We start from the raw sequence: 27,060 nt of genomic DNA on the forward strand, positions 1-27,060 counted from the left end.
TGCAGAGATTTCATTCTACCTGAGCCCTGGTCTTCTCTTAGACTTATAAAGGATCACTCATCCACTCTATTGGTTTTGCACAAGGAGGTAGAAAAAGCTTCCCTGTCTATTCCAGGATCTCTCCTTTCTCTGAATTCAGAACTTCTAAACACACTGTATAACTATAAAGTTATAACTATATAACTTTATAACTATAAAGTTAAAGTGGTACAACATGCATTACAAGAATATATATATATTCTTGTAATGCATGTTGTACCACTTTAACTTCTGTAGGTGTTCATCTTGTCTCATCAATTAGCTTGTAAGCTTTTGGAGGTGAGGGACCATGCTAGAGTCTTCTATAGTTCTCTTATCACCCTTAGCACAAAAAAACTGCACTCATTATGTATTTAGTAAGTATTTGGTGAATGGTTGGTTAAATGATTGAATGAACAAATGAATGGATGAAAACAAGGCCCATGGATTCCATTTGTTTCACTTTCCTTGTCGTTTCTGAGAGAAGGATAGACTGGTATATGTATATGTATATGTATGTGCATGTGTAAATACATATATACACAAGTGTATCTATACATTTTAATCAGCTTACCAATATATAAGTAGTATATTATAGTATATTAGTATAGTATATTAGCAGTATACGTATTATATACATATATGTGTACATATGTGTACATAATATGTATACTACTAATAAACCTATATATTGGTAAGCTGATTAAATATATATATACATGTGTATATATGTATGTATGTATTTTTAATCAGCTTACCAACATATAAGATATTATATAAAAATATAATACATATTATATATATACACATGAACACATGTGTATATAATACACATGTGACATGCTTGTGTGTATATTATACACATTGTATACATATATGCACACCATATATAGTACATATATAATAATACATACATATATTGCAAATATACATATTTATTAGTAAGCTGATAGATACTGGTACTCATTTGTGAGGCTGTGCTATGAGAGGTGGATTCAAAGCCTGCCTCTCATACCAACCGTAATAAAGCCTCTCTGAAAATCATTTGGCTCTCTCATGTGTAAAATATGGCTAAAAGACTTCTCATTTCTACCCTCCGGGTTGTTGTGAGCGTCAAATGAGATAATGTATATCAATTCCTTGGCAAACTTTAAAGCTTATATAAAAGTTGGTTATTCCCATTTTTCATCTGCAAAATGGGCACTGTTGTATGTTTATTCTCTACGTTATGAGGGGAAAGCTTTATGACCTCAGAGTTCCAAAGCAGAGTGAGCTTTTCTTCTTATCAGTGTCCCACCTCTCCCAGCACCCTCTGCCTGAGTTGAATCCCTGCTGGAGGCTTCAGCCAATGGCATGTCCTCTGATCTCCGCCAAAGCTCCTTTCTTGCAGTCGGCGGGCCGCCAAGGTGACACCATCAAATGCCTTTCCTCCAATCAGTGCTCTGAGCTGACACCCTGATTTGCATTTCAATTTGACTTCCTTTCGATGGTTCCAGCCAAAGCCAGGAAATCACTGCCTGTGTCAGTCTCCCTCCTGTTATGTTTTGCTTCTTTCCCCTCTTGGCCCCCATCAAGGGCTATTCTTTCCTTGACATCTTGCTCTCTGCCACAGAGAAAAGTCATCCTTTAACAGCGGTTTTATTGCCCGGTGATATTAACACAATGAAGGAAATCGCTGCTAATTTTTATGAATTATCTCATCATCTGCAGCTAATTAACAGCTGCTGAAAGAGCAGGCCTTGCTTTCCCTCAGAGAGTCTTTGCCTCGGAGCACTCCTGCCTTCAGCTCAGACCTAGTCATCAACTGTGGGGGGAGAGTGGGGTTGAATCTCTCTGCTTAGGTTCTAATGGGGAGCGGGCGTCCCTAGCCCCCACCGCAGCCTCGACGCTGTCTCCCCCTGGCCAAAGGGTAGACGGGCATTTTGGAGTTCACCAGCATGGACTCATCAGTTGCCTGACTGCCTGCAATGGGGATGATTTCAGTTAGCTGGAAATTTTATTAAAATCCAATCTAAATGGGCTGCTGCTGCCCTCAGTTCTCATTACCCTCCTTCTTTCTCCAGAAATCAAGCCTTAGTCTCTATATTTCACTGAAGTGGGCCATAAAGCTAAGTGAATGGAGTAACCAACAGCTAAATACCACTTATTTAGAAGCTAATCTAGGCCCAGGTAGAGAACACATAGAGAGACCAGATAAGGAACCAGCAAATGGGAAGGTGGGGGAAGGACAACAAGCCGGTCCAGCCCTCTGGGTTGAGGGATGAGGAGTATGAGATTCAGGGAAGACAGACTTGCCCAAGGTGATATAGGTAACTCAGACTCCAAATCCTACACAGTTGAATGAATGAAACATAGAGCTGGGATCCACAATTCTGGGCCCTTGTCTCAGAGCCTAAGAAGAAAGGAAGCATCTGTGTGAACTTTTAGAGGTGAAACTGGTGAATTAATCTCTGGGTGATGGCATAGTTCTAACATTAGCAAGCAACCACATGGGACTGTGTAAAGAGAACACTAGAGTCCATCCAAGTGTTGGTAATTGTTCACAACAGATTATACAAATATATGCCAAAGGGGGAAAAAGACTCAGGAAGCAGTTTAGCGCAGTGGAAAGAACACTGGTCTTGGAGTCAGGAGGCCTTAGCCTCACTTCCTCTCCCTCAGCCTGTTTCCTCATCTGTCAAATGGAAATAACAACATACACACACACACACACACACACACACACACACACACACACGCACGCGTGCGCACGCACACACACACACACACACACACACACACTACTTCCCTTGTATGTGAGGGTCAGGTTGTGACCTTAAAGTTACCATCATATCATGATGTCAAGAAACAAGAGGCATTGGAGTGGAGAGGACAGAGATGGTCTTAGGACCAGGAAGATTTGGGTTCAATCCTGTCTCCGATGTGTACTGGCTGTGTGACCGTAGGCAAGGCAGCCTCAGTGCCTTAGGCAACAATCCAAGACTCACAGTTACAGAGAAGGTACCCAATTGTACTGGTAGAGGGAATTCCTGGGGAAACTTTCCACACCAATGAAATTACAAACCCAACTCTTATCCCTCTACCTACATAAGGAGCAGGAGGAGGCTAGGGTCAGTGCTTAGAGAATGCATCTCTGAACAGCAGCAGTTAATTATTTGGAAGACAGGAATGTGGAGGTATTGGATCATAGATTTAGAGCTAAGAAGGACCTCAGAGGTGTAACAACAATGTTACTTGCTGGTACTGTGGCTGTGAAAGGCCAACGACAAGACCAGCAGCCAGCACACAGGAGGGCTGCTAACACGGGTTCTTTGATCTGATTTTCTAAGGAAAGGAACTTTGAGGGGTTAACAATCTCACTTTAATTAAACATACATATTTCATTCACTTAGTTCAGGGGGAAAAGTCAGCACCCTGAACTTCAGAGAAAACACAAACAGAAATTATAAGCAGAAACTACATAAACAGAGCAAAATAACACAAATTAATAAATAGGGCTTCTAGTTGTCCAACCAAGACATTACATACTCAGTCACCAAAGACAGAAGCACCAACATCTAGGTTTTCAAAGCCGGGGTGGGGGGGGGGGCTCCTTAACAGCTGCTCAGAGTCTACACACCAACACTCTTCCAATGAGTGAGCCCCAAACAAAATGCTAACCTCAGAGTATATACACACTTCTTCAGGGTCAGAATGCTTTGCACCTCTTGAGGGTTTCACACTTCTCGTGACACAGTGTTATGGACATAGGACATTAAGCTAGTAGTGGGAAAATGAGTTAGACTACTCAGTATCAGTCTACTCAGGATCAGTGTACCCTGGAGAGGCATAGAAGTAGCATAGTCCTGGATCATGTTCTCACAGAGCCAGCAATAATTTGTGGTCCAGCTGTTGAGTGTATTGCCTCAGTTTCCACATTATAAGGATGCAGCCTTTTCACGGTGCTTTGTGGAGTCTGTAATTAGCAGCTACAGAAGTTGGAGATGTTCTATCTACATGAATAACTCAGGAACAAGGAGAGGGACCTATTGGGGATCCACAAGAAAAGATCATATTGGAGTAAAGTCTGACGTGGGAGAACAAGCTGGGAGCTGATGAAGTCTAGGGAACTCTATTATAGGAGATCGACCTGCAGGGGAGGAGGATTTATGCTGAGATTATACAAAGCAAGGAAGAACAGTGAATAGAGAGGGCTGGTCAGGAGGAAGGATTAAATGATCTATAGAAGGAGGTTGGAGCCCTTTGGCTACATATCCCAAAATAGACAGGGAGGGAGAGAAGTAGGTTCGAGTTGGAGGGGAGGGCAGGGAAAGCCTCTGATTGGTGGTTGTGTCCCAGGCTCTGGAATGAAGGAGAAAGGGACCTTGGCTTAGGAAAATGAAGATTTCCTAGATGCCCCCTTGTCCTTGTAATACCAAAGCTGAGTCTCTGGCCTTTTCAATTTTAGCAAAATACACTGTGTGTAGTGCCTGACCTTTCAAAGGAGGATTGTGTGAGCTTGGCACTGCCTCAGGTGGGCTCCCTGGGGCTTCCTGACTTGGACATCCAGATCCCATATGAGCAGGTGTCATCACACAATCCAAAGCTGAAGCCACCAGGGAGGGGGAATAAGGCCTTTCTAACCTTATTCCTGCACCCACACATGCACACACAACCCCACACATACCATCCTATTGTGTTGCCATCACTGCACATACAAATACTGGCTGTAGAGAGCTTGTTCTAGGGGGATTTAAAGATGATATATGAGAACAGAAAGCACAGGAGAAGAAGGAGGAGAAACAGAGGAACATCATCAGGCAAGGGAGAGTATGAAGAGGCTTCTGAGTGAGAAAAGCAGGCACTATGGGACTTGGGCAAAGGGAGTGGTGAGAGGAAAAGCACAAGATTCATAGAAAGGAAATACACACAGAGCAAGCTGGATAGAGGAAAGGAAAGGGCACTGAGCCGGGAGACAGGAAAGACAGATTCTAGTCCCAGCCCTGCCACTATTAGCTGTATAACCTTGAGTGAGTCACTGACTTTTCTGGACCATAGAATCATCATGGGTTGTGCATCAATTAGGAGCACCAAGTTTCAGGGCCTAGAAAAAAAGCCATGCATTAACAAACATGGCCAATGTGTTGTAGGTTTTTTGTTCTAGTTATTGTGGGGTTAGCTGTAGTTCTTTCAAGGAAGGGTTCTATAGAGGAATAAAAAGTCACTGAACCATTGGTAAATGAGAGTGATGTAAAAAAAGAACACCAATCAGACTTTTTTTAAAAAGCAGGAAACAGGATAGGGAGAATATCTGAAGAGTACCTGTGAGTACAGAGATCTAATGAGCTAATCCCTACTCTCAAGTAGATCCTTAAACTCTTCCCAGTTTATCTAGTGCTACAAGTAGAGGCCCCCTTGTTGGGCCCTGACTTTCTAATCCAGAAAAAAGTAAAGAAAAAGAACACAGCCACTCATCAGCATTTGGTCCAACGCCTTTCAGGTTGTGAACTCTCCAGCCCCTGAAGCTAAAGCTCCACCATTGTCTCCTTGAGACTTGGTGAAGCCTCATTTTTATGATTGACTTTTGCTGGGCAGCCCTGTTTGCTTCCATCTACTCTCTACACAAGGGACCAAAAATGAATCCCAGAATGATAGCCCAGAATGTGTGAAAATGATGAACTTAAGAGTTCATAGTCATAATAATTATGTTTGGATTAAGAGTTCATAGTCATAATAATTATGTTTGGAGGGACCTTAGAGGTCAACTAGTCCAACATCTTTTTACAGCCAAAGAAACTGAGGTCCAGAGAAGTTATGTAACTTGAGCAAAATGGACAGAATTGGGATTTGAATCCAGGCCTCCTGACTCCAAATCCAGTACCCTTTCCATAGTATCATATCGCCTCTCCTTGGGAACCACTGCAAGGAGATAAGGTATAGGCATGTGTTTCCCCATCCCTAGAATAACTTGGTCCTAAGTGTCTTTGCTGGGTCATTAGGAATAGACTACTAAATGTCACATAACCCCTCTGCCCAGGCTCCTTATACCCAACAAAATACCCTAGGCTTAAGAAAAAACCATCCCATCTCTGAATATTCTTGTCTCCAACAAATACTGCTTCCTTTAGTAGGTTCTCTAGCCCCACTCCCACCTCAAACCTAATTGGGTTGATTCTTCTGCTCTGCTTCTGCTGAGCTTCTCTCCACACCTAGATCCACACTTTTGGAAGCCAGAACAAATGTCATCCCTTCCTGGAGGGGAATGGAGGAGTTAATGTACCCAGCTTTAGATTTCTGGGCCAAGATGTCTTGATTAGTGAGTGACTGAGTGTAAACTCAACTGTCCGGCCACCCTAAGCCACCAGACAAAACTGCTTTTCATTTAACCATCTACCTCAGTCACCTTGTCATTCATCCTGATTCCTGCATATTATGATCCCTTTTTCCATTCTTTTTCCATTTCTTACTCTGGGCTTGGTATCAAATGAATATCACCACTGTTCTTAGGGAGGTCAAGGAAAGGTCTTGAATTTCCACCTGGAAAAGTAGAAGAGGCACACCAATTGACATCAACTCACAAGTGACTCTACCAGACACCCCCTTCCCTGAGCATCCTTTCCATAAGGGAAAGTAAGCTCCTTGAGGGCAGCTTCTATTTCAGTTTTATATCTGTATCCTCAGTACTTAGCACAGTGTTTGGCATAGAGTCGATTCTTAATAAATTAATTCTTATTCATTCAACCTTGAGATAATGGAAAGTTGAGTCCAGATAGGAAGAAACAAACACTCAATACCGACCCCAGACACAGCCTCGTTGAACTTTCCTTTGTGAAGGAGATAAATTGAGGTGGTGTTTGATCAAATTGAGTTTTCCTCAACAGCCAGTAACAGCATATGAACAACCCAATAATGTTATAAGGCATTGTCTATTGGAGGAAGATAATTGATTCACTGGCTAACATTCAGCCATATCTCTGAGAGCCTTTAAAAACCACAAAGTGGCCCCACTCTGAAGTAAATCAGTTCTAAGAGTCAGTTCTAGAGTCTGGAGGAATACTGAGCTCTTAAGGACTCATTCTTCCTTTGGGCAACAAAGGTGGGAGGAGAGCTCTGATTCTTTGCTTAGTCCATCAACAATTAGGTCTCACAGCAGAAGTGCTTGGCCACTGGAGACCTGTATCTGCATGCATACAAAGAGTGGAATTCGGAGACACTGTTTCAGCCTGGGGTTATCTCTTTATAGTTCTCCTCACCTGGTCAAACCAGGAATGAGAGTGGTGGATTCCAATGAATGAATGAATCAAAGCACTAACTGGAAGCCATAGGTTTAGAGTTGGAAGGGAGCCCATCTAGTTCAACCTCATTTTATAGATCAGGTGACTGAGACCCAAAGAACTTAAGTGGTTTGCCCAAGGTCACAAGGTGTGAAGGTGACAAGTTTAAGAGTTCATTGTCATAACATTTATGTTTGGAGGGACCTTAGAAGTCATCTAGTCCAGACCCTTCATTTTACAGGCAAAGGAACTAAAGCCCAGAGAAATTTATGTGTGGTAGAGCTAGGGTTTTGAACCTCTATCCTCTGCTCTAAATCCAGCATCTTTCTACTGTATCAAGCTGTCTCCCTACATTCAAATCCAGCTTTTGCCACTTGCTAACTATGTAACCTTGGACAGCACATTTATCCTTTTGAGTCTCAGTTTCCTCTTCTGTCAAAAGGATGAGGAGGTTGGATGAACTCTGTGGTCTCTTCCAGCTATAGATTCTATGCTTTTCTTGTAATAAGAAGAATAGTACTAGGCTTTCTCAGTCCCTATGGGTCACTAGAACAATAAATAATTCTCCCAGCCTCTCTTCCTTGCCCAATGCCTGTCTGAGTATGAAGTGCCAGGAACATTTAACAGAGTTGAATAAACAGCTATAATAATATATGTTCAGCCATTAGCCACACAAGCAATCAAAGATCACTGCCATATGATTCCTGGTTAAACATCATTTGGAATCTAATAAATAAGTGGCTATAAATAAAATCAGAGTGCAGGATAGTCCCTCTAGAGCTGTTCAGGCTGCACTTATTTTTAGTCTAAAGGTGCAGTCTTCATGACTTCCATGGAATGTTTTTCAGTTAATTTCTCTGTCCAAAGTGTTAGAAAGGGAAAAAGCCACTTGGGAATGGTAAGGACATCGGTGGTTGTGCTGAGGAGTCTGTCTTTGGTGTCTCTTAAGGAATAGGATGGTTAGAATCTGTTCCTTGGCCTTGCATCCCGCTCTTCCTCTCAGATCAAGCAAGTAATTAGTTAAGGGAAGGCCAGAGTAACCAGCCCTGAGATTAGTCACAGAAGGCAATGATTTTTGGAAGCAAATATCAATAATTGTCATTGTTATCTACCTCCATTTTAACATTTATGAAGGGCACTCCACACAACAAACCTCTGGGGTAAGCAATTATAATAAATGACTGCAATGGCAAGCAAAGCGGGACTTCTTGTTTTGCTCTTTTTTTCTTTTGGAGTTCTAATTCTTCTCAGCACTAAAGTAATCAAGAGCCTTTGATTGGGATTTGCCTTTGTTTGAATCAAAGTCTTTAATGACCTGCTTAAGTAACAAGAAAGCCTAAGTCACATGAGTTTGAGTCACATGGTTGTGATGCCCTCTGACCTTGAAGAAGTATACATATACTCCGAGGTTAGCATTTTACTTGGGGCTCACCCGCTGGAAGAGTGTTCTGTGATTTGACCAGATGAGACTCTGTGTAGCCGTTAAGGAGCCCCAGCTTTGAAAATCCAGTTGGTGCTTTTCTGTCTCTGGTGACTATGTTTGTATGTATTGCTATGGACAGACAGAAGCCCTGTCTGCTGATTTGTGTTATTTGCTTTGTTTATATAATTTCTGCTTGTAATTTCTGTTTGTGTTTTCTCTGAACTTCAGGGTGCTAACTTTTCCCCCCGAACTAAGTGAATGATACATGCATGTTTAATTAAAGATTGTAAACCCCTTAAAGTTGCTTTCCTTAGAAAAGCAGATCAAAGAACCTGTGCTAGCAGCCCTCCTGCGTGTGGTATTATTGGTCTTGTTGTTGGTCTTACACCTCCACAGCAGCTGCTAGTAACATTGTGGTTACGCTGACCATTTTCCTTTTGTCCAGACTTACAATTTCATCTATAAAGGAAATTCCCTCTACCATTGTACATCTATCATAGATCTTAGAAAGTTCAGAGGTTAAGTGGCTGTGTCAGAGGTGACTGAGCCCAAGTCATCCTGATTCCAAGGCCATCTATCCACTATACTATGAACTACATTCTATGCCCCTCAATTCATAGTACAAAGTGTTATTGCTCCAAATATATAGTCAGGAAGAAAATGAGACTCTGAAGTAAGATGACTTATCTGCAGTCACACAGTAAGTATTAGAACCAGGAGGTAACCCCTGGTCTCCTGATTCCAAACCCGATGCTTTCTCCATAATTCTACCCAACCTCTATTGGTACAGTGGAAACAACTCTGACTTAGAAGTCAGGAGAGCTAGTTTCAGATCCTGCCTCCAGCATTTACTACCTGTGTGTATGATCTTGGGCAAGTAGCTTCTTTCTGGACCTCAGTTTTCTCTCTCTCTTGCCAAATGAAAGGGTTACACTGGACAGCCTCTGAGGTCTCTTCCAACTCTACATCTATGATACTATGGGCTGATCTTTCAATTATATTCAAAATAATATATAACCAGACCCTCCTTTGACTACATCCTCTAAGGAAAGTCAGAGGCAGAGGGAGCTGAGAACATGGTGTCTAGGCCATGTCTGTGTGAAAGGGATCAGAAGAACCCACGTCTCCTGTCTCCAAGTCTAATGTTATTTCCATAATACCACTGTGCTTCAATTATTCATTCAATAGTTAAATATTATTATTGTGTTGCCTCTTCAAATAACAGGAGGGTGCAGTACATTTTGGTGGTGGTAGAAACCCTATTACTAATGGTTCCTAATAACATAAGGCTAATTTTTTAATCAAATATTTTCAGATACCTTCTATTCTACATTTAATGACATCACAAACAACTTAGTGGGAAAGATATGACTGTTTGCTACCAATAAGTGTTTTATAATTAGAAACAATATTGGGTTGGATAAAATCCTACAGACCAATAATAATTTTCATTTTCCCCTTTATTTACATAAGACAGGATTTGGGGGGATTGATTCTGCTTATCATTTTCCCCTTAAAAAATTCAAGAAATTTTCTCATGCATTTGCTGTCTTGTGTTGGTAAATACCTTTGTAATGAAATCATGGCACGGTAATACACCCCACCGGGTGCTGCAGGATCAGGAAGAGTAAACCCAAATTGGAGAGAGCTATCATTACATTTTCATTTCAAATTAGCTTTGGGATGTTTGTTCATTCAATTCAATTCAACCAACATTTATTAAATGCCTGTTAGGAGCATGGGACCATGTTAGATGGTGGGGCTACAAAAACATGGGACCACGTTAGGTGGTGGGGCTACAAAAACAAAGTGTAAAACCAGTCCCTACCCTCAAGCAGCTTCTCCTTTATTTGGGGTAGTCATTTTCACATTAGCACTTTTACTTCCCTGCCTCCTTAAGATTCCTAATTTTGGCCAAATTTTCCATAACGGAGACAAGAGAAAATATTTACAGGAAAAGTAAAAATAATAACCATGTAAATGGGCAAACATATTGCTGAAGCAGGCAAATGTTTGATGAGGTGTGTTACAATATTGGATGTATTTGATGACTGTTTCTAGACCAAGCCAACTTTTGATTACATAATCAATTGCACCAGGCTCAGATGATTTTCCACATAGGCTGAGTGTTTACATTAATGTTTGGTCAACTCAGATAACATGCAGATAGGTCTGTTGCCTATACCTCCAGGATCACAAAGGAGAAAGGAGGGACACACAGCCAAGTGAGAAGATTTGCTCTCTGTGCTTGTCAGGTGCTGCAGCCCTTGTCCTCATAGAACCAACTTCTGGAAATAACTAGCAGAAGTCCAGAATTCTGAGGAACTCCTTGGCGGAATGCTGATGTAGGGAGAAGACCCGGATTTGAGTCCTCCTGGCTTTGCCACTAACTAGCTGTGTGATCTTAGGAAAGTCCCATTACCTCTCTGGGTCTCAGCTTAATTATCTATAACCTCAATGATATGCAATCATACTTGCAAAAATTAGGATGAAATTAGTGTATGTAAAATACTTTGTAACCTTAAAGGGTTTCATAAACAGAAACTGTCACTGTGGTGTTGTTAATGGACCTCAGTTTCCTCATCTGTAAACACCTTCTTCTCCTAGAATGTTGGAATGGACAAAGAGATCAAAAAACTGTTTTGGGACAAAACACTTAAGACTTATGGGAAAATGTCACTTTCTCCCAGTCTTAGTTTTACCCCTTTCTATCCTCCACCATGGCAAGAAATGACCATATCCTTTAAAGCATGTCCCAGAGAGGACCCATGTGATACAGACTCAGACAGTACCTGCACATCATGCATCTCTTTGAGATCCCCAATAAATAATCAGATAAAATATTTTCCCTTCCATAGCCTCATGACCCAGTGGTCTACCCCAATGACGCACAATTTTGTTTGTGGCCAAATTGTCCACATATGGGATTCTGTACTGTCTAAGATGTCCCTATGGAAGCTTATCTGCTTTGGCTTTATCAGACTGTGTGATATTCATGTAAAAATAGATAAGAATACAAAAGGTTCTTTTCATAGGATGGGCTTCTCTATATGTTAAATCACTTCCCTCCTGTGTGAAGCATATTCTTTCCCATATAATGTTTCGCCTAAAACCTAAGCTCCTTAAGGGGGCTTGTTGCTGTTCTTCCTTCCTTCTCGAAGAGGACCAGTGACATGCATGGTACGATGTAAAGAGTTCTGGACTTGGAGTCAGAATACTTGGTCCATAGTGAAGATTCTTTCACTTACTAACTGTATGGCCATGCACAAGTCACTTGACCTTTAATGGACCTCAGTTTCCTCATCTGTAAAATGAGGGGATGGACTAAATTATATCTGTGATGCCTTCCAGCTCTTAAGCCCAATGGTTTTATCCAAGAGGTGTTTTTCAGAGGCAGTGGGTTATTTCTTGATGGCCCATGAAAAATTATACCAGATCCTCAAGTTCCATAGGCTTCTGGCCATTTAAGAAGTTTCCAGTAAAGACTTGATAGCGTATTATTTGCTTCCATTATTGCAACCAGGCCAGGTGTCTGCATTTGCCAACATTGTCTTGTCTCTAACCCCAGCTTGCTCTTCTATTCCAAGATCTAACTTATGCCAGTCCCACTTGACCTGCTCCTCAGGCTGTCTCTTACCCTTCCTACTGACCCAATGTTTTTTGCTCCCTACGTCTGCTGGACTCTTTGGGTATGACAGGGTTGTCACTGCACACTGTGGGCTGCTCCCACTCTTCTGGTGTGCCTGACACATCCTTTGCAAATGGTGAGTTCATCAGCTGCCCGACTGAGCTGCTGCTGCCCTCTGCTGGCCCGAGTAAAAAGCTATAACCTTGAAGAAACCCAGGGTGGCCCAGGTTAACTCTCTCTTTACCAGAGCCCTGCCTCAGGAGTTAACATTAGGCGCTCTGTACTTTTTTGGAGGGGAAGGAGACAGGAAAGTCTTGAACCCGATATTCATAGAATATTAGAGCTGAAATTACCTTCTATTTACCCTGTATATATCCTATATGTATATTGTTTGCACATTGTTTTTTCTCCCATTTGAATGTGAGCTCTTTTGGGGGCAGAGACTGGTTTTATCTTTTTTTATCATCAACACTTTGCACAATGCCCAGCGCATAAGAAGCACTTAACATATGCTTGCTGATTGACTGACTAAAAAGAACCTTAGAGACCACAGAAAGGCCACTAGTGGACTAACAAGAGCTTCAGACACAGAGTGAGAAGACCTAGGTTTGAAAACTGGCTGTCATTTATTAGCTGTTTGACTGTGGGCAAGTCCCTTCACTACCTTGGGCCTCAGTTTTCCCATATGTAAACTGGGGACAACAACAACAACAGCTTGTGCTGAACATCACAAAACACACCTCACAGGGTTATTGTGAAGAATGGCTTTGTAAACTATAACAGGCTATAGAAATACTTTTCTATTACTATTAAACAGTGACAGATCATCAAGTCCAATTCCTACCTGAGCACACGGCCTTCTGGCTTCTACTTGAAGAAGCTACCTATCTTGCCCCGATCTCTCTGCTGACCTCCAATCTTGCAGCTCCAGCTGCCTTTTAGATGCCTCGAATGGAATGTCCAGTAGACATCTTAAACTCAGCATGTCCAAAATCAAAGTCATTATCTTTCCCCTTAAAACCCTGCCTCCATATCCCTTCCCTGCTACTTTAGAGAGTAACACCAGCCTCCCGGTCCCTCAGGCTCCCAACCTAGGAGTCATCCTGGATTCCACACTATCACTTGCCCCCACCCCCATATCCAAGCTGTTGACAAGGCCTGTTGGTTTCACCTCTACACCATCTATCTCTCCCATAAGTTCCCTTCTCTCCTCCAACAACGCCTCTTCTCTAGTGCAGGCCCTCATCACCTCACACCTGGACTACTGCAACTGTATTCTTTAATCCACCAACACCAGCCTCCTTTCTGTTCTATGAATAAAACTTTTCATCTCTTGGCCCTAGGCATTCTCTCCAGTTGCCCATGCCTGGAACATTCTCCCTCCTCCAACTAACTTCCCTGGATTACTTTAAATGCCAGTTGAAATTCCACCTTCTACAAAGAGCCTTCCCTAAATATTCTTAATTCCAGTACCTCCCCTCTGTTAATTATTTTCTATTTAGCCTGTATATAGTTTGCTTTGCCTATATTTGTTTGTCTGTTGTCTCCCCCATTAGATTGTAAGCTCCTTGAAAGTCTTTTGTCTCTTTTTTTATTGCCAGCACTTGGCACAGTGCCTGACATATAGTAGGTGCTTAATAAATGTTTATTGATTGATTAAAGCCATCCAGTGACCCCACCCTGGGGTCAACGTCATCTGATCCAACCTCTTCATTTCACAGAGAAAGAAACTGAGCTCCAGAGAGCTTAAGTGAATTTTCTAATCCAAAGACATTTATTAAACACCTACTGCATGCCAGGAACTGTTCCAGGTGCTGAGGATCCAAAAATGCCTCAAAGAACATAGAGTTATGAGAGAAATGATACATACACATATACGTAAATACAAAATACATAGAATTAAATACCAATTAATTTAGGGAGGGAACTAGCAGCCTGGATGGGGGCAGGGAATCTGGAAAGGCCTCCAATAAAAGGCCACAGTGCAAAACCAGGACTAGGATTCAAGTCATGGGATCATAGATTTCAAGCTAGGACAGACTTTAGAGGCATCTTCCTAGTCCAACCCCCTCATTTTATAGATGAGGAAACTGGCCCAAGGTCACATATGGGGTAAGTGTTAAAGGCTGGCTTTGAACTGGCATTCTCAGACTCCAAATCTAGTGTTCTGCCTACCATGCCATGTTCTTTATAGCACTCAGCTGAATGGTCTGGGAACATTTCCTGGGCTGTTCTATGGAACTCATCCTTCATAGTTTGGTAGCTGAGTGTGAAATCGTGTTCTCCCAATCATTTTCCTGATTACTGAGTTTCTAGAGCTGCCCTGAACCATCATAGGTTATGAAGGGCTTTAAATGCCAAATAGAGGAATTTATGTTTGATCATGGAGATGACAGAGAGACACTGGAGTTTACTGAGTAAGGGAGGAGGTGACATGATCAGACTTAAGGAAGATCACTTTGATAGATGAGTGAAGGGAGGACTAGAATGAGGAGAAGACTTATGGCAGGTTATTTGGGCCTCAGTTTCCTCTAAAATGAAGGGATTGAGATGAATAGATGGTCTCTAAGGTCCCCTCCAGCTGTAAATCTTTTAATCCCAAATTTGTGCTCAAACAATGACTACCTGGTAGTCAGCTCCCTTCTAACAGGGATGAAGCAACATCCCCTGGGTCTTTGAAGCCCCTTTCAGGGCTAATCTTCCCCTCTGGGAGAATATCTCTGTGACAGTTTGAAAAAAAAAAACAGTTTATTAAATACAGGGAGAGATCCGATGGGGGTAATCCACAAATGATTTCAGTCATTTGCTCTCTATTTCATCTCCACTGAGTAGACTTATTTCCATTTAACAATCTTAATTCTTCCAGAGCTCCGGTTTTCCAAATTGACTTCACTGGGGAAACTAACATTCAACCATCATTTTCATATAAAGCTTCATTTATTATAGAAACCCCCACAGCTCCAGGAAGTGCAAAGAGAATTCATTAATATTGTCCTTGGGAGCATCCCAATACCTCCAGTCCCCAGCTCCCGTTGGCAAGGCCAGTTGGCTGTGGGCCTGGATGCAACTCAACCAGGTCCTGCTCAAAGGGAAGCTCACACGGGGTTCCCCTTTGGTATGTTTCTTTAATGGAACTTTTTGCTAAAGCCCCTGGGGCTGTTTGCTTTCCTTAACTGTCATCCCAGGGAAAATCCGTGTTCTTTCATCTGTGAGCTGGAAGCTCAAAGTCTCATGTCGTTAGATCTCTGCCATTGGGGGAAATTTATGAGCATTCTTGGAGGCAGCAGCATCCCTTCCTCCTTCCAGCCTTTCCTGGAGGATCACCTGTTTGCTCCAGACACAAAAGGTAGCATCCCTCACAGCACAAAGCCACGGCAAGGGATAAAGCAGGCAGAGAGAGTTAGGTTCAAGATGTGGCTCTGGTACTTGCTACCAGTGTGACTTTGGCCAAGTCACTGAACATTTATTGACCTCAATTTCCTCGTGTGTAAAGAGAAGGGGTTAGATGAACTGTCCCTGCTAGCTACAAATCCTGTGATCCCTATGCCACTGAAGTCACAAAGCCCAGGATATCAACCTTGCACTCATAGTCCTTTACAAACTGAGAAGATTCTGCTTTGAGCATTAGAGGTTTTAAAGAGTCATTCCTTGCTCTGAACAGGCAGGGGATGGCTCCATCACAGACCATCAGTGCTAGGTTTTTGAATCTTTTGGGGATGGAGGCAAGGTGGTGGTGGTATGGAGCCAGCTGTAAACAGTCAGAGAAGGCTTCAGGAAGACAAGACTTTAAAGCTAGGTTTTGAATAGGGCAAAAGGCATGGTTTAGTGGAGAAGTGGTGTATCCTACTAGGCCCTATTAAAGGGCAAATGGTCTATTGATGTATAAGGTCTACTTAAGAGTTTATTTTTCTTTTCTTTATTTTTTTATTTTGTTTTTGGTAGGAGTGGTCAGGCACATTAAGTGCATTTTGATGGTGAAATGTGGCAGAAAGCACAGGGGAGATGATGATGATGATGATGAAGAAGAATTATCATCATATTTGTATTTTTTATTTCTTTTCCTTTTTCTTTATAGCCATATATTCACTTGGTAATCTCACCCATTTCTATAACTTCAATGATCACAAATATGCTGAAGACTCCCAAGCCTGTATCTCCCCCAAACCTCTCCCCTGAGTTAGTATCATACCACCAAATGCCTGCTACCCATCTCCACTTGGATATTACTCTATCCAATACCTCAAACTCAACGTGTACCAAACTGAACTCATTTCTCCCCCTAAAGTCTCTTCCTCCCCCAATTCCCTGTTTCAGTTGATGGCTTGCAGACACTCAGGCTTGAAGCCTTAGACAAAGAAGCTAAATACAAATGAAGAGAGAGAGCAAGACCACTAAATAAGGGAAGACTTACTTCATGGAGGAGATAGCAGCTGAATTGGATCTTGAAGAAGGGGTTTCATCAAGTAGGAATGTGGTGGGAATGGGGGAAGGAAGGACAAAATTCCCAGTGAGTAGGGGAGTAAACAGTACAGGGAGGAGGGAAGTTATATAACAGGGGGGGGAAACAGTATTCCTTAGAATTGTGCTTGTGTTAGGCAAACCAGGGAAGAAGAGTTTGAATAAAATTTTAGAGGGAGAGAGAAGGAGAAAAGGGAGAAAAAGGAAGAGAAGCAGGGAGAAAGGTGGAAAAGAAAGAGAAAAAGAAAAAGAGACAGAGACAGATTGAGAAAGAATATTCCCAAAAGCATGGAGTCATCCAAGAAGGTATATGCAGGAAGGGAGGAGGAAATGAAAGTCAGAGAAAGATAGTTTAAGTCAGGGAAAGATGAGTTTCATCTGGGAGCTAAGGGAGGAATGAGGGTTGGATCTGTCAAGGTCTTTGACTAGCAGGTCTAGAATGATGGAGGCATATAGCTTGAAAGAATTAGGGAAGTTACAAGAGAGAGACAGATGTTTGTCTAAAGCCCCAGGTTTCCAAACTTTTACTGGAGGGTTGGGGGAAGTTGTTTCCATATGACTGAATAATGATCCAAGCCTTGTGGCATCACATTGGAGGAAGGGGCACTACAGGCAGTGTAATTCTTGTTGGTGGGAATGAAGGACTGCAAGCAAGTTGCATGGTTGGGGAAGAATTAGCAGAGAAACAAAATGCAATAAGGATACAGTAGAGGAGGTAGAGGGATGTCAGAAGGTAATTGCAGTACAGCTTGCAGTGTAGCTCAGCTTGTTCTTGGTGTTTTCAAGTACTAATCAGTTTGGAGAAGTTCTTAAAACACCTGATTGGAGAGAAGCCAAGAAAAAGCCTTGAAAAAGTCCGACATTGTTAAGCTCTTCAGCAGGCAAAGAAAGAACTGCAGAAGGCAGCCCGAGGTGTTCTAAATATCTTTCTCCGCATTTGCTGTAAGTTTGGGGTGGGTCCATATTTGATTGTCTCAGTTTTCTCACCAGGAACACAGCAAAGTGAGGAGAGAGAAAAGAGGCCACTAAGATTCAGGTGGAAACTTGAAGTTTAATATATAGCTGCCATGATTGCCTCAGAGAAGACCCACTGGAGGGGACAAGAGAAGAAAGAATACAGGACTAAGATTCTAGTTCTAGTCCTGGTTCTGCCATTAATGAACTGTGTGACCTTGGCAAACCACTTTGCTTCCCCGGGTCTCTGTTTCCTCATTTGAACTAGATGGTCTTAAAGCCCCTTTAAAATCTAATATTCAATAATGAGGGAGGAGGTCACACTCATCCCCAAGGATCCCAACTGAAAAGTGGTGGTGCTGGCCATGGTACTAGGCAAGAGAGAAATTAAGGGACCTTCAGCCATGCCAGCTAGCATCTGTGGCTCCTATATACAGAAGCCAGCAAAGCACCTGCTCCCCAAAGAGCTAACTTCCCAGGCAAGAAGGCTATTGCATGCAGAAGTAAATCCAAACAGCATGAAGCTGTGCTTTGTGCTCTCTGCTGCATTTCCCCATCAATGTGTACTTAATGTGTCTGGCCAGTCCTACCCACCACAAACAAATAGGTAACAATAATTCAGTACAATTCTAGGAAACACACAAACAAGGCACAGAGGGGCTATTGGGAAGCCCAGCAGCTGGTCTACATCATCTTGCTATCCAAATACTCCTAGCCAGCAAAGCCTGGGTCCCTGTATAACCAAGGTAGAGTGTATGTCTGTTTATCCAAGTTAATGAAACCTAATTTTGACGATATACCATGTTTAGAGCCATGCTCTAGAAGAATACTTACGGAAACATACGACAAAAGTACATGAAATGCACGCATACACATACAAATACATGTGCCTTGGTGCTTGTGGCTCAAATCTAGAAGCATTTCCAATTTATATTGAATTTTGCTTTGTAGTATAGCATATGTTTGCTGAGGCAATTGTGTCATAGAATTATGCAATATAATAGCTGGAAAGGAACCTCTTTGGTCATCTGGTCCAACCTGTATCTGCATAGAAATCTCCTCTACAACATTACCAAGAAGTGGTCATCCTGACTCCTCTTGAAGAATTCCATTGATAAAGAACTCACTACAAACTAAGGCAGCCCATTTCACCTTTGGGCAGCTCTAAATGTTATTTCTCCTTATTCTGAGGCAAAAACTGTCCCTCTACAGCTTCTACTCATTAAGTGTAGTTTTGCCCTTCAGGGTCAAATAAAACAGGTCAAACCCCTCTTCCACATGAGATCACTTAAAATACTGGAAGAGAACTAATGACCCATTTTTCTTATCCAGACTAAACATGCCCACTTCCTTTAACTGGTCCATGCATGGCATATTCCCCAGGCTCCTAACCATTCTGCCTACCCTTCTCTGGATTCTCTTCATCTTGTCATTGTTATTCCTAAACTTGGTACCCAGAACTAAACATAACACTCCAAACATGGTCTGACCATGGAAGAGTACAGGAGAACTATAACTCCTCTAATCCTGGATCCTGTTTCACTTAATACAACTTAAGATAACATTAGCTCTGAGGGTTGTCATGTCATATTGTTGATGTATATTAAAGACATTTTTTAGATATGGGCAATGAAAGAATTTGTTTTGTATGACTGTATTTGTTACAAGTTTTATGTTTCTTTTTAATGAGAGGAGAGAGGTGGAAGAAAGAGAAAGTAGATTTTTGTTTATTGAATAAAACAATCTTTTTTAAAAAAAGATTCATACTAGCTTGCATTCCACTAAAATTCCCCAGGCCTTTTTCATACTAGCTTTTGTCTAACCATGCTTTCCCATTTTGTATTTTTGCAGTTGATTTTTTGAATTCAGGTTTACAGATTTACATTTACCTTTATTAAATTTCACATTATTACATTTTATATCATTCTAGCCTCTCAAGATGCTTCTGGACCCTGACATCCAATGTATTAGCTACTTCTCACAGCCTTGCATCATTTGTAAACTTGATAAGCATGCCTTCATCCTAGCACTTGATATTTAATTTTAAATTAAAAAGCCAAGAATACCATAGCACCCCAAGGCCCTCCTACAGGTTCACATGAATCCATTAATCACCATGTTTCTAACAACAGTGATCAAGGCAGACACCTCCATTCCACCAATACTCAGAACCACAAAAGGCACCAACTACACTTTCAAAAGACAATTGATCTATGGAGCAGGAAGGCATCAGTTGTGGCCAATAACCTTGCTGAGGAGAACAGCCTCTATTCATACCTTAGGCTTCCTGTAGCCAACTAATAAAAGCAGGCAGAGTCCAGGATTTGGGACCAACATTATTCAAAGAGCCATGATCCTGTAGACCCTCTTGTGCTGTCAGGAGAGGAAGATAGCCAGATAAGTTTTATGGAACATCAGTGTATCTCAGGAGAGGTCCCGAATATCTTGTGTTATATGTATGGCCATAGGGAGAACCTCATCCCAAGCTAGCAGACTCATTAGGCATAGCATATATCAAAGTGCAGTTACATATATGTATATGTATAAATATACATATACATATATATATATATATATATCAAAGGGCAGTTATGATGCAACAGCTTAGTGAGTTAATAATAGTTGAATCCTTAACACCTTCTCAACCATTCGTATGCTCTTGAGCATTACTTTGTCAGAAGTCAAAGGATTTTTGCAATCAGAAGTTGTGGGATCCTGACATTCTTTGGGTCTAGTCATTCAGCCATTTCCAAATCCACCCAATTGTACTATCTTCTAGAATCCAGGGCTTCTTAAACTTTTTTCCACTTGCAACCTTTGCAGTGCTTTTTAAACTGTGGGTCGCAACCCCACCGTTTAATAAGCTCCAGTCCATGTTTTTCTACAAAGATATCAGGAAAGACTTAATCAAATGTTTTGCTGAAATTAATATACAAAGTCCATGAAATTCCCCTCATCTACTGCTCAAGTAACCCTATCAAAAGAGGAAATGAGGTTAGTATGGCATCACTTGAGCTTGATGATCCATAATAATTAATAGTGATCACTACTTCCTTTTCTAAAGTCTCATTTGCCATATCGTTAATAATTGATTATACAATTTTCTAGGAGTCAAGGTTAAGTTTATCAGCCTCTTGTTAGAATAATTCACCTTCTTTTCCTTTGTGAAAATGATGCCATTTTGCCATGTACAGTCCCGAAGTACCCCTTCCTTTAAAAGTCTATTAGATTTGGAGTCAGAATATGGGGATTTGAGTCTTAACTGTACCACTTCTTAACTACAGACTCTTAGGCAAGTCACTTCACCTTTCTGGAGTTTCTGTTTCCTTCTCCTTTAAATAGAGATAATAATGCTTAAACTACCAGCTCATAAGGCTGTAAAACTCAAATATTATGAAATCTGGAAAGCACTTTGTAAACCATAAAGGGTTATATTCATGTTAGCTATTATCATTATTTATGTAGCCGGTGGCTCCTTGGAGTGCAATGCCAGACCAGCTTGTGTAACTCTTTCCCAATTCTCTTTCCCAGGGGAGTGAAAGAGGCTCACTGTTCATGCACAGGGGCCTGAGAAGAAGCCTTCCTAACAAAACTGAGCAGAGCCATTCTTGCCCTCTTCTGGGTGAGATACCTATAGGCATCTTCATTCTTCTCACCAAAAAGATGAAGATAGAGTGATCAGGAGTGGGTGAGTGAAGACTGTAGCACATGGGAAAAGCCAAGCCAGCCTGCATGGCAGACATCATAAGTAGGAGCCACACAAAGAGAGGTGGACTGCAGACTGGACATGTGGAGACAGCAGAATGGGAAACGAGCAACTCTGTTTGAAGACTTGGACCTTTACTGAAGTTTTCAGCTCCAGGACCATATGAGTGTCCTTCAGCTATGTCCTGAATGATGCACTCGAGTCCTAAATTATACTGATGGTTGTAGTAGGAGGATACTGCACTTGTTAGGGTATGGAATAATACTATTTTTGCTTCTTTAATACTGACTTCTATCTCAATGAAATGTTACAAGCATGATAAGCATCTAAATAGAAAAAAACATTTGTTAAGAACTTACTAGGTGCCAGGCACTGATAAATGCTATGGATAGACATGCAAGCAAGACAATTTCTGATATCAGTGAGGTTACATTTTAATGGGTAAAGACAACACATAAAGAGAAGCTAGAGAAAGTAGGGATAGGGATGAATGCCAGCACACTGGGACATGGTGTGGCGACTACCAGAAAATGGTGTGGAGGCCTGGTTCTGGTGAGGATAAGGCAAAGGCTCACCTCTCAAAGCCCAGCAGCCCAGGGTCACTATCTGAGGTTCTGAGGGGTGAGGAGAGGAAGGGAGATAAGGACAAAGGCTGAAGCACAGTTGGCACATTGTAGAGATGGCCAGGAAGAGGCCTGAAGACCTGCTTAAGGGCAAGAGCCAAACTCAGTATGTCCAGAATACAGCACATCATCTTTTACCTAAATTTGCCCTTCCTCCACATTTTCCTATTTTTATTAAGGCCACCATCATCCCTTCTAGTCAATTAAATTTAACATCTTGGAGAGATCTTCACTTTCTCACTCTTTCTCAACCATCATATACAATCAGCAGCCAAGCCTTGTCAGTTCTATCTCCACACCATCTCTCACCTCTATTTCTATTAGTGTCTCTACTGACACAACCACCATCTGGTTTATGCCTTCATCACCTCTCACCTAAACTATTAGAGGCTACTGGAATAACTTCTTAATTGGTCTCCTTGCTTCCCTTCCCTCCCCTTTCCAATTCTTCCTTCGTGAAGCCACTAAAAATAATGTTTGATGGGGGCAGCTAGGTGGTGCAGTGAACAGGGCACCAGCCCTGGAGTCCAGGAGGACCTGAGTTCAAATCTGGCCTCAGACACTTGACATACTTATTAGCTGTGTGACCTTGGGCAAATCACTTAACCCCAATTGCCTTGCCTTCTCCCTTCAAAAAAAAAAGTAAAAGAAAATAATGTTTAATCAGTTTGACCATGTCATTCCCCTCCCCAAAAAATTTCAATGGTTCCCTATAGCCTCTAGGTTAAAATACAAATGTTTCAACCTGGCTTTTAGAGCCCTCCAAGAAATGGCTCCTACCTACCAGTTCCAGCTTTATTTCATACTAATCCCTTCTGTGAACTCTACATTCCAGTCAAACTTAAGCCTCCCCTTAACTCAAAGTGATTTTCTTGGTGTAACCATGCCACCTTATTATTCGATAAACCCCAGTGACTCCCAATCACCTCCATGATCAGATATAAAATCTTGTTTGGCTTTTAGACCCTGTCAGAACCTGGTCCTTTCCTACCTTTCCAGTTTTCTCACACCCTACTCCCTTCCATGTATTCTAAAGATCCAGTGATACTGGCCTCCCTGCTGCTTCTCAAACAAGATGCTCCATCTCCCAACTCTGGCTGTCCCCAATGTCTGGATCCCTCTGCCTTCTCATCTCTACTTCCCGGTTTTCTTCAAATCTCGTCTAGTCTGATCTTCTTCAAAAAGCCTTTCCCAGTCCTTGTTAATCCTCTGAGCCTATGTTCAACATATCCTGTAAATATCTTGTTGGTGCCCAGTCACCTGCATGTTGTCTCCCCATCTGTCTATGAGCTCCTTGAAAGCACCAATTTTGCCTTTCTTTGTATCCCTAGAGTTTAGCACAGAAACCTCGCACATAGTAAGTGCTTAATACATGCTTGTTGAATGACTGACCTCATTTCAAGCTCCACCTCAGACGCTAACTACCTGTGTAATCCTAAGCGAGTCGTTTCGCCTGTCTACCTCAGTTTTCTCATCTGTAAAATGGGAAGAGCAATAGCCCCTATCTCTCAGGGTTGTTGTGAGGGTGCAATGAGATAATATTTGTAAAGCGCTTTACAAACTTTAAAGTACTATATGAGTGTTAGTTACTGCTGCTGCTGCTGCTACTATCACCACCATCACCACCACCGCCCTTCAGGGCTTTAGGCCCTTTGTTCAATTGCATCTGTGCCATGCCAGGTGGCTAAATGAACTTTGCTGTCCAAATTCACTTTAAGGAATAGAGGGGCTTGAGGGATAGAGGGTATTTATCAGATTACTAGTGTCCCAGACTATCACTCACAGTGGACACAGGAGTATCAGAATGAAATCAAAGGGCATAGGAAGAAGACAGATCACTGAAGGGAGCTGATGTATTAGTGCAAGCTTGGGGGATTTATGTGGATGATTCCATAGCTATAAATAAAATTATTCTCTCTTACCCAAAAGTATACAACCTGGATTTGGGGGGTAAACTGAATAGATTATTTGGTTATATCTGCCACCTCATGTTATATCTTGCACCTTATGAATGAAAAACAGCATCCACATGCCTGGGTAATAGGCACCATCATCTCTTCACAAGCATCCATATTTTCAAGACAAGATAAGACAAGGTGATCTAGGGGACAGTTGAGCAGGATGGTTATTTATCTCTGGAATTTCTGAGCCTTTTTCCAGTCCTGGTTTGACCACCATCTATTATGAGAGCTGAGGGGAGGGCAGACATCCTCAAAATACAAAGTGTGTGTGTGGTGGGGGTGGGGGGTGTTGAGTGTAACTTGAGAAAGAGCAATGAGTCAGCCTCTCCCCAATCTCCTTAGCAGCCAGAGAAAGGATGATGCCACTGATTGCTATTCAGGTCCATCTGTGTAGAAGGTTACCTTCTGCTAAGCACATCCACATGTGTTTTCTTGACCTACTTCTTTTCTGCGCTGGCCCCACAATTCTACTCTGCTCCCCTCTGGGCCTGGGTAATTAGTGCCTCTCCCTCTGGAATGAGAAGAGTCCTTTTTTTGCTCCTGGCTCCTAAAATAGCCAAGGAGAGAGTAAAACTGGTGTTCACATAGAAACTTTGTTTGTGAGGTCTTTCCTTCCTGGATTGACTCCCTGACCCAACAGGGTACTAGACCTATTTGGACACATCACCCAGAAGATCCCTTGGGTCCCTGGTCAGTTTGAAGAATGAATGCCTGGACCTAGACCCCAGGAATGTTGGCCAAATGCCACCCAGAGGGGCAGAGGTGGCTAAGGGAGGGGTTCTCTGGTGTAGCAGTAAAAGAAGTGCCAGTCCCACTTATTGCCTCCCTTCTGGAAGGCAAGCAACAGGGAGGTCAAGACACTTGAGCATGGCAATTTGTAGCTGAATCCCTTTCTGCTTCACATTAGCGACAAATAGAAATTGATGGGTTACTGCTTCATCTGCTCATTTAGAGGCGGGGGGAGAAAAACCTCAGAGCAAATGCTGAATTACTGTAGGCATCTTATAAATTAAGCATCTTAAGGATATGAAGCGTTTTGCATTGCTGCTAAACAGAATTAAATTAGGTTTTGAAGTTTCAGTCGAAATGAATGGAGAAGAAGGGTATAGGGAGGAAGGTGTGGGATGACTTGATTTCTTCCTTTTTTATTATTTTTTTTGGAAGCATGTGGAGTTATAACCAGAGGGCAGCAAAAGAAAATGGAGAATACTGGAGAAGAAGGAAACAGGTCACTTGTCCAAGTTTCTTACTCACGGAAGCTGTCAGCACAAATTTTCAGAGGAGCCATACTTCCAGGTAAGGAAAGGAGGCCCAGCCTCTTTCCACACCTGCTTCTGACAGATGTTCCTTGGCATCTCTTGTTGCAGGGCTGGCAGTGCCAGAGATCTTACCCTCCCGTGTACCCTCACCCCTCCTGGAGCTAGCCTGAATGACATTAGAAAGTAGGTGAAGGAAATAAGTGCATCTGGGTAAACATCAGTGGGGGTTTTGCTGACCCAGATAGTTGTACCATTCATGCCCTCAGAAATCAACTGAAGAAGACCAGGAGCTGAGACATCACCACTACCACCACTACCACCACCCATACCCATCCCTCTTTCCTGAGAAAAAACACTGTCTCCACCTTTCCCACCAAAACCCACCAAGCCATATCTCCTACATCATTCAAATGTCTCTGGAAATTCCACCTCCATCACAAAGCTTTCCTGGATTCTTCAAAGGACAGGTGGCTTCATCCATCAATCTCAGCCCTCATTGGACTTGGAATCTCCAATGACTACTCCCTTTGTTATCCACACCAAACACACCCTTTATATGTCAATGACTTTACTGGCTAGTTTCAGAATAGAAATAGTTTGCTCTCCTCACTTTTGTTCTAATCAATGCAGCCCATCACTAGACAGCCCTTGATGGATGTTCCTTAAATGCCAAATCCTGGGCCAAGTACCTCAGGGCAAAGAGAAATAAAGGAAGCTGTCCCTGGCTTTATAGGAGTTGGCAATTTAACATGGGTCTGTTCAAGATGATGAGCTCCATCAGGGCAGGGGTCAGACCTAGCAAACTCACTCTGAACAATGTCTAACATGGCACCAACGGGCAGTGAGAGGTACCAAGTTGCTGTTCACAGGTACTCTGGGCATACAGCTAGGCCTTTCTTTGTCTTATATCCTCTCCTGATAAGGTCCATGCTGCCTCAGTCTTCTTCATAATTAGCTCTCAATGGACATCACCTTCCCTTTACCTCTCCTCTTCCTTGTCCCCCAGAGAAACTTGAAAAAAGCTTACCAATCCTCAGAGCATGAGGGCTGCTGGCGACTGTCATGAGCCATACCAGAAGGAGCACCAGAGGCGCCAAGACCCGGGGCATCTTCTATGAATCCTCATGGAGCCCTCCACTGGTCTGGGCATGACATAACTCTGCAAGAGAGAGGGAGAAATGGGAGTAAGGCAGTTAGATGGTGCAGGGGATAGAATTCTGGACTTGAGGGCCAGGAAGATGAATTCAAATCTTGCCTCAGCTATTTACTAGGTTTGAGACTCTGGACAAATCATTTAAACTCTCTCTGCCTCAGTTTTCCCATCTACATAAGGTAGATAATAGTAGCACATACCTCAAAGTTGTAAAAATCAGGGAGAAAGATATAGACAAAGCAGTTTGCAAAACTTAAATTGGTAGCTTTATTGTTATCATTATTACTGTTGTAGTTATATGGTTATTATTGTCACTACTAGGAGGACCCCACTCTACCTCAGCCTCAGTTCCTAGGCTGTGCAACAGAAAATGGAAAGAACCCTGGACTGAGAGTCAACAGACCTGAGTTCTCCTTCTGTCATTAACTTCATGTGGAACCTTGAGCAAGTCACTCCCCTTCTCAGTGTCTTGGTTTCCTCCTCTGTAAATGGAGGGAGGAGTTGGGTTGGAAAGATATGATCTCAAAAGTCCTTTCTGATTACAAAAGTCTGTGATTCTAAAGAATCCCATCAGTCTAATTCCAGGGGCATTTCTAAAGGGCAACTCACCAGCTAACCTATTCC

The 27,060-nt window shown here is 42.2% G+C and overlaps 1 protein-coding gene across 1 annotated transcript in view; it reads right to left on the reverse strand.

Moving 5' to 3' along the window:
• The window catches only part of GRIK4 (glutamate ionotropic receptor kainate type subunit 4), a 457,202-nt gene extending 430,787 nt beyond the window's left edge, over positions 1 to 26,415 (reverse strand). The window contains exon 1 of the mRNA XM_036745295.1: positions 26,311 to 26,415. Within this exon, the coding sequence (XP_036601190.1) occupies positions 26,311 to 26,392 (82 nt within the window). The 5' untranslated portion in view covers positions 26,393 to 26,415. The remainder of the gene's footprint in view (positions 1 to 26,310) is intronic.
• Between the last annotated feature and the right edge of the window lie 645 nt (positions 26,416 to 27,060).

This window comes from Trichosurus vulpecula, chromosome 2, assembly GCF_011100635.1.
Source record: "Trichosurus vulpecula isolate mTriVul1 chromosome 2, mTriVul1.pri, whole genome shotgun sequence".
Classification (NCBI taxonomy): Eukaryota; Metazoa; Chordata; class Mammalia; order Diprotodontia; family Phalangeridae; genus Trichosurus; species Trichosurus vulpecula.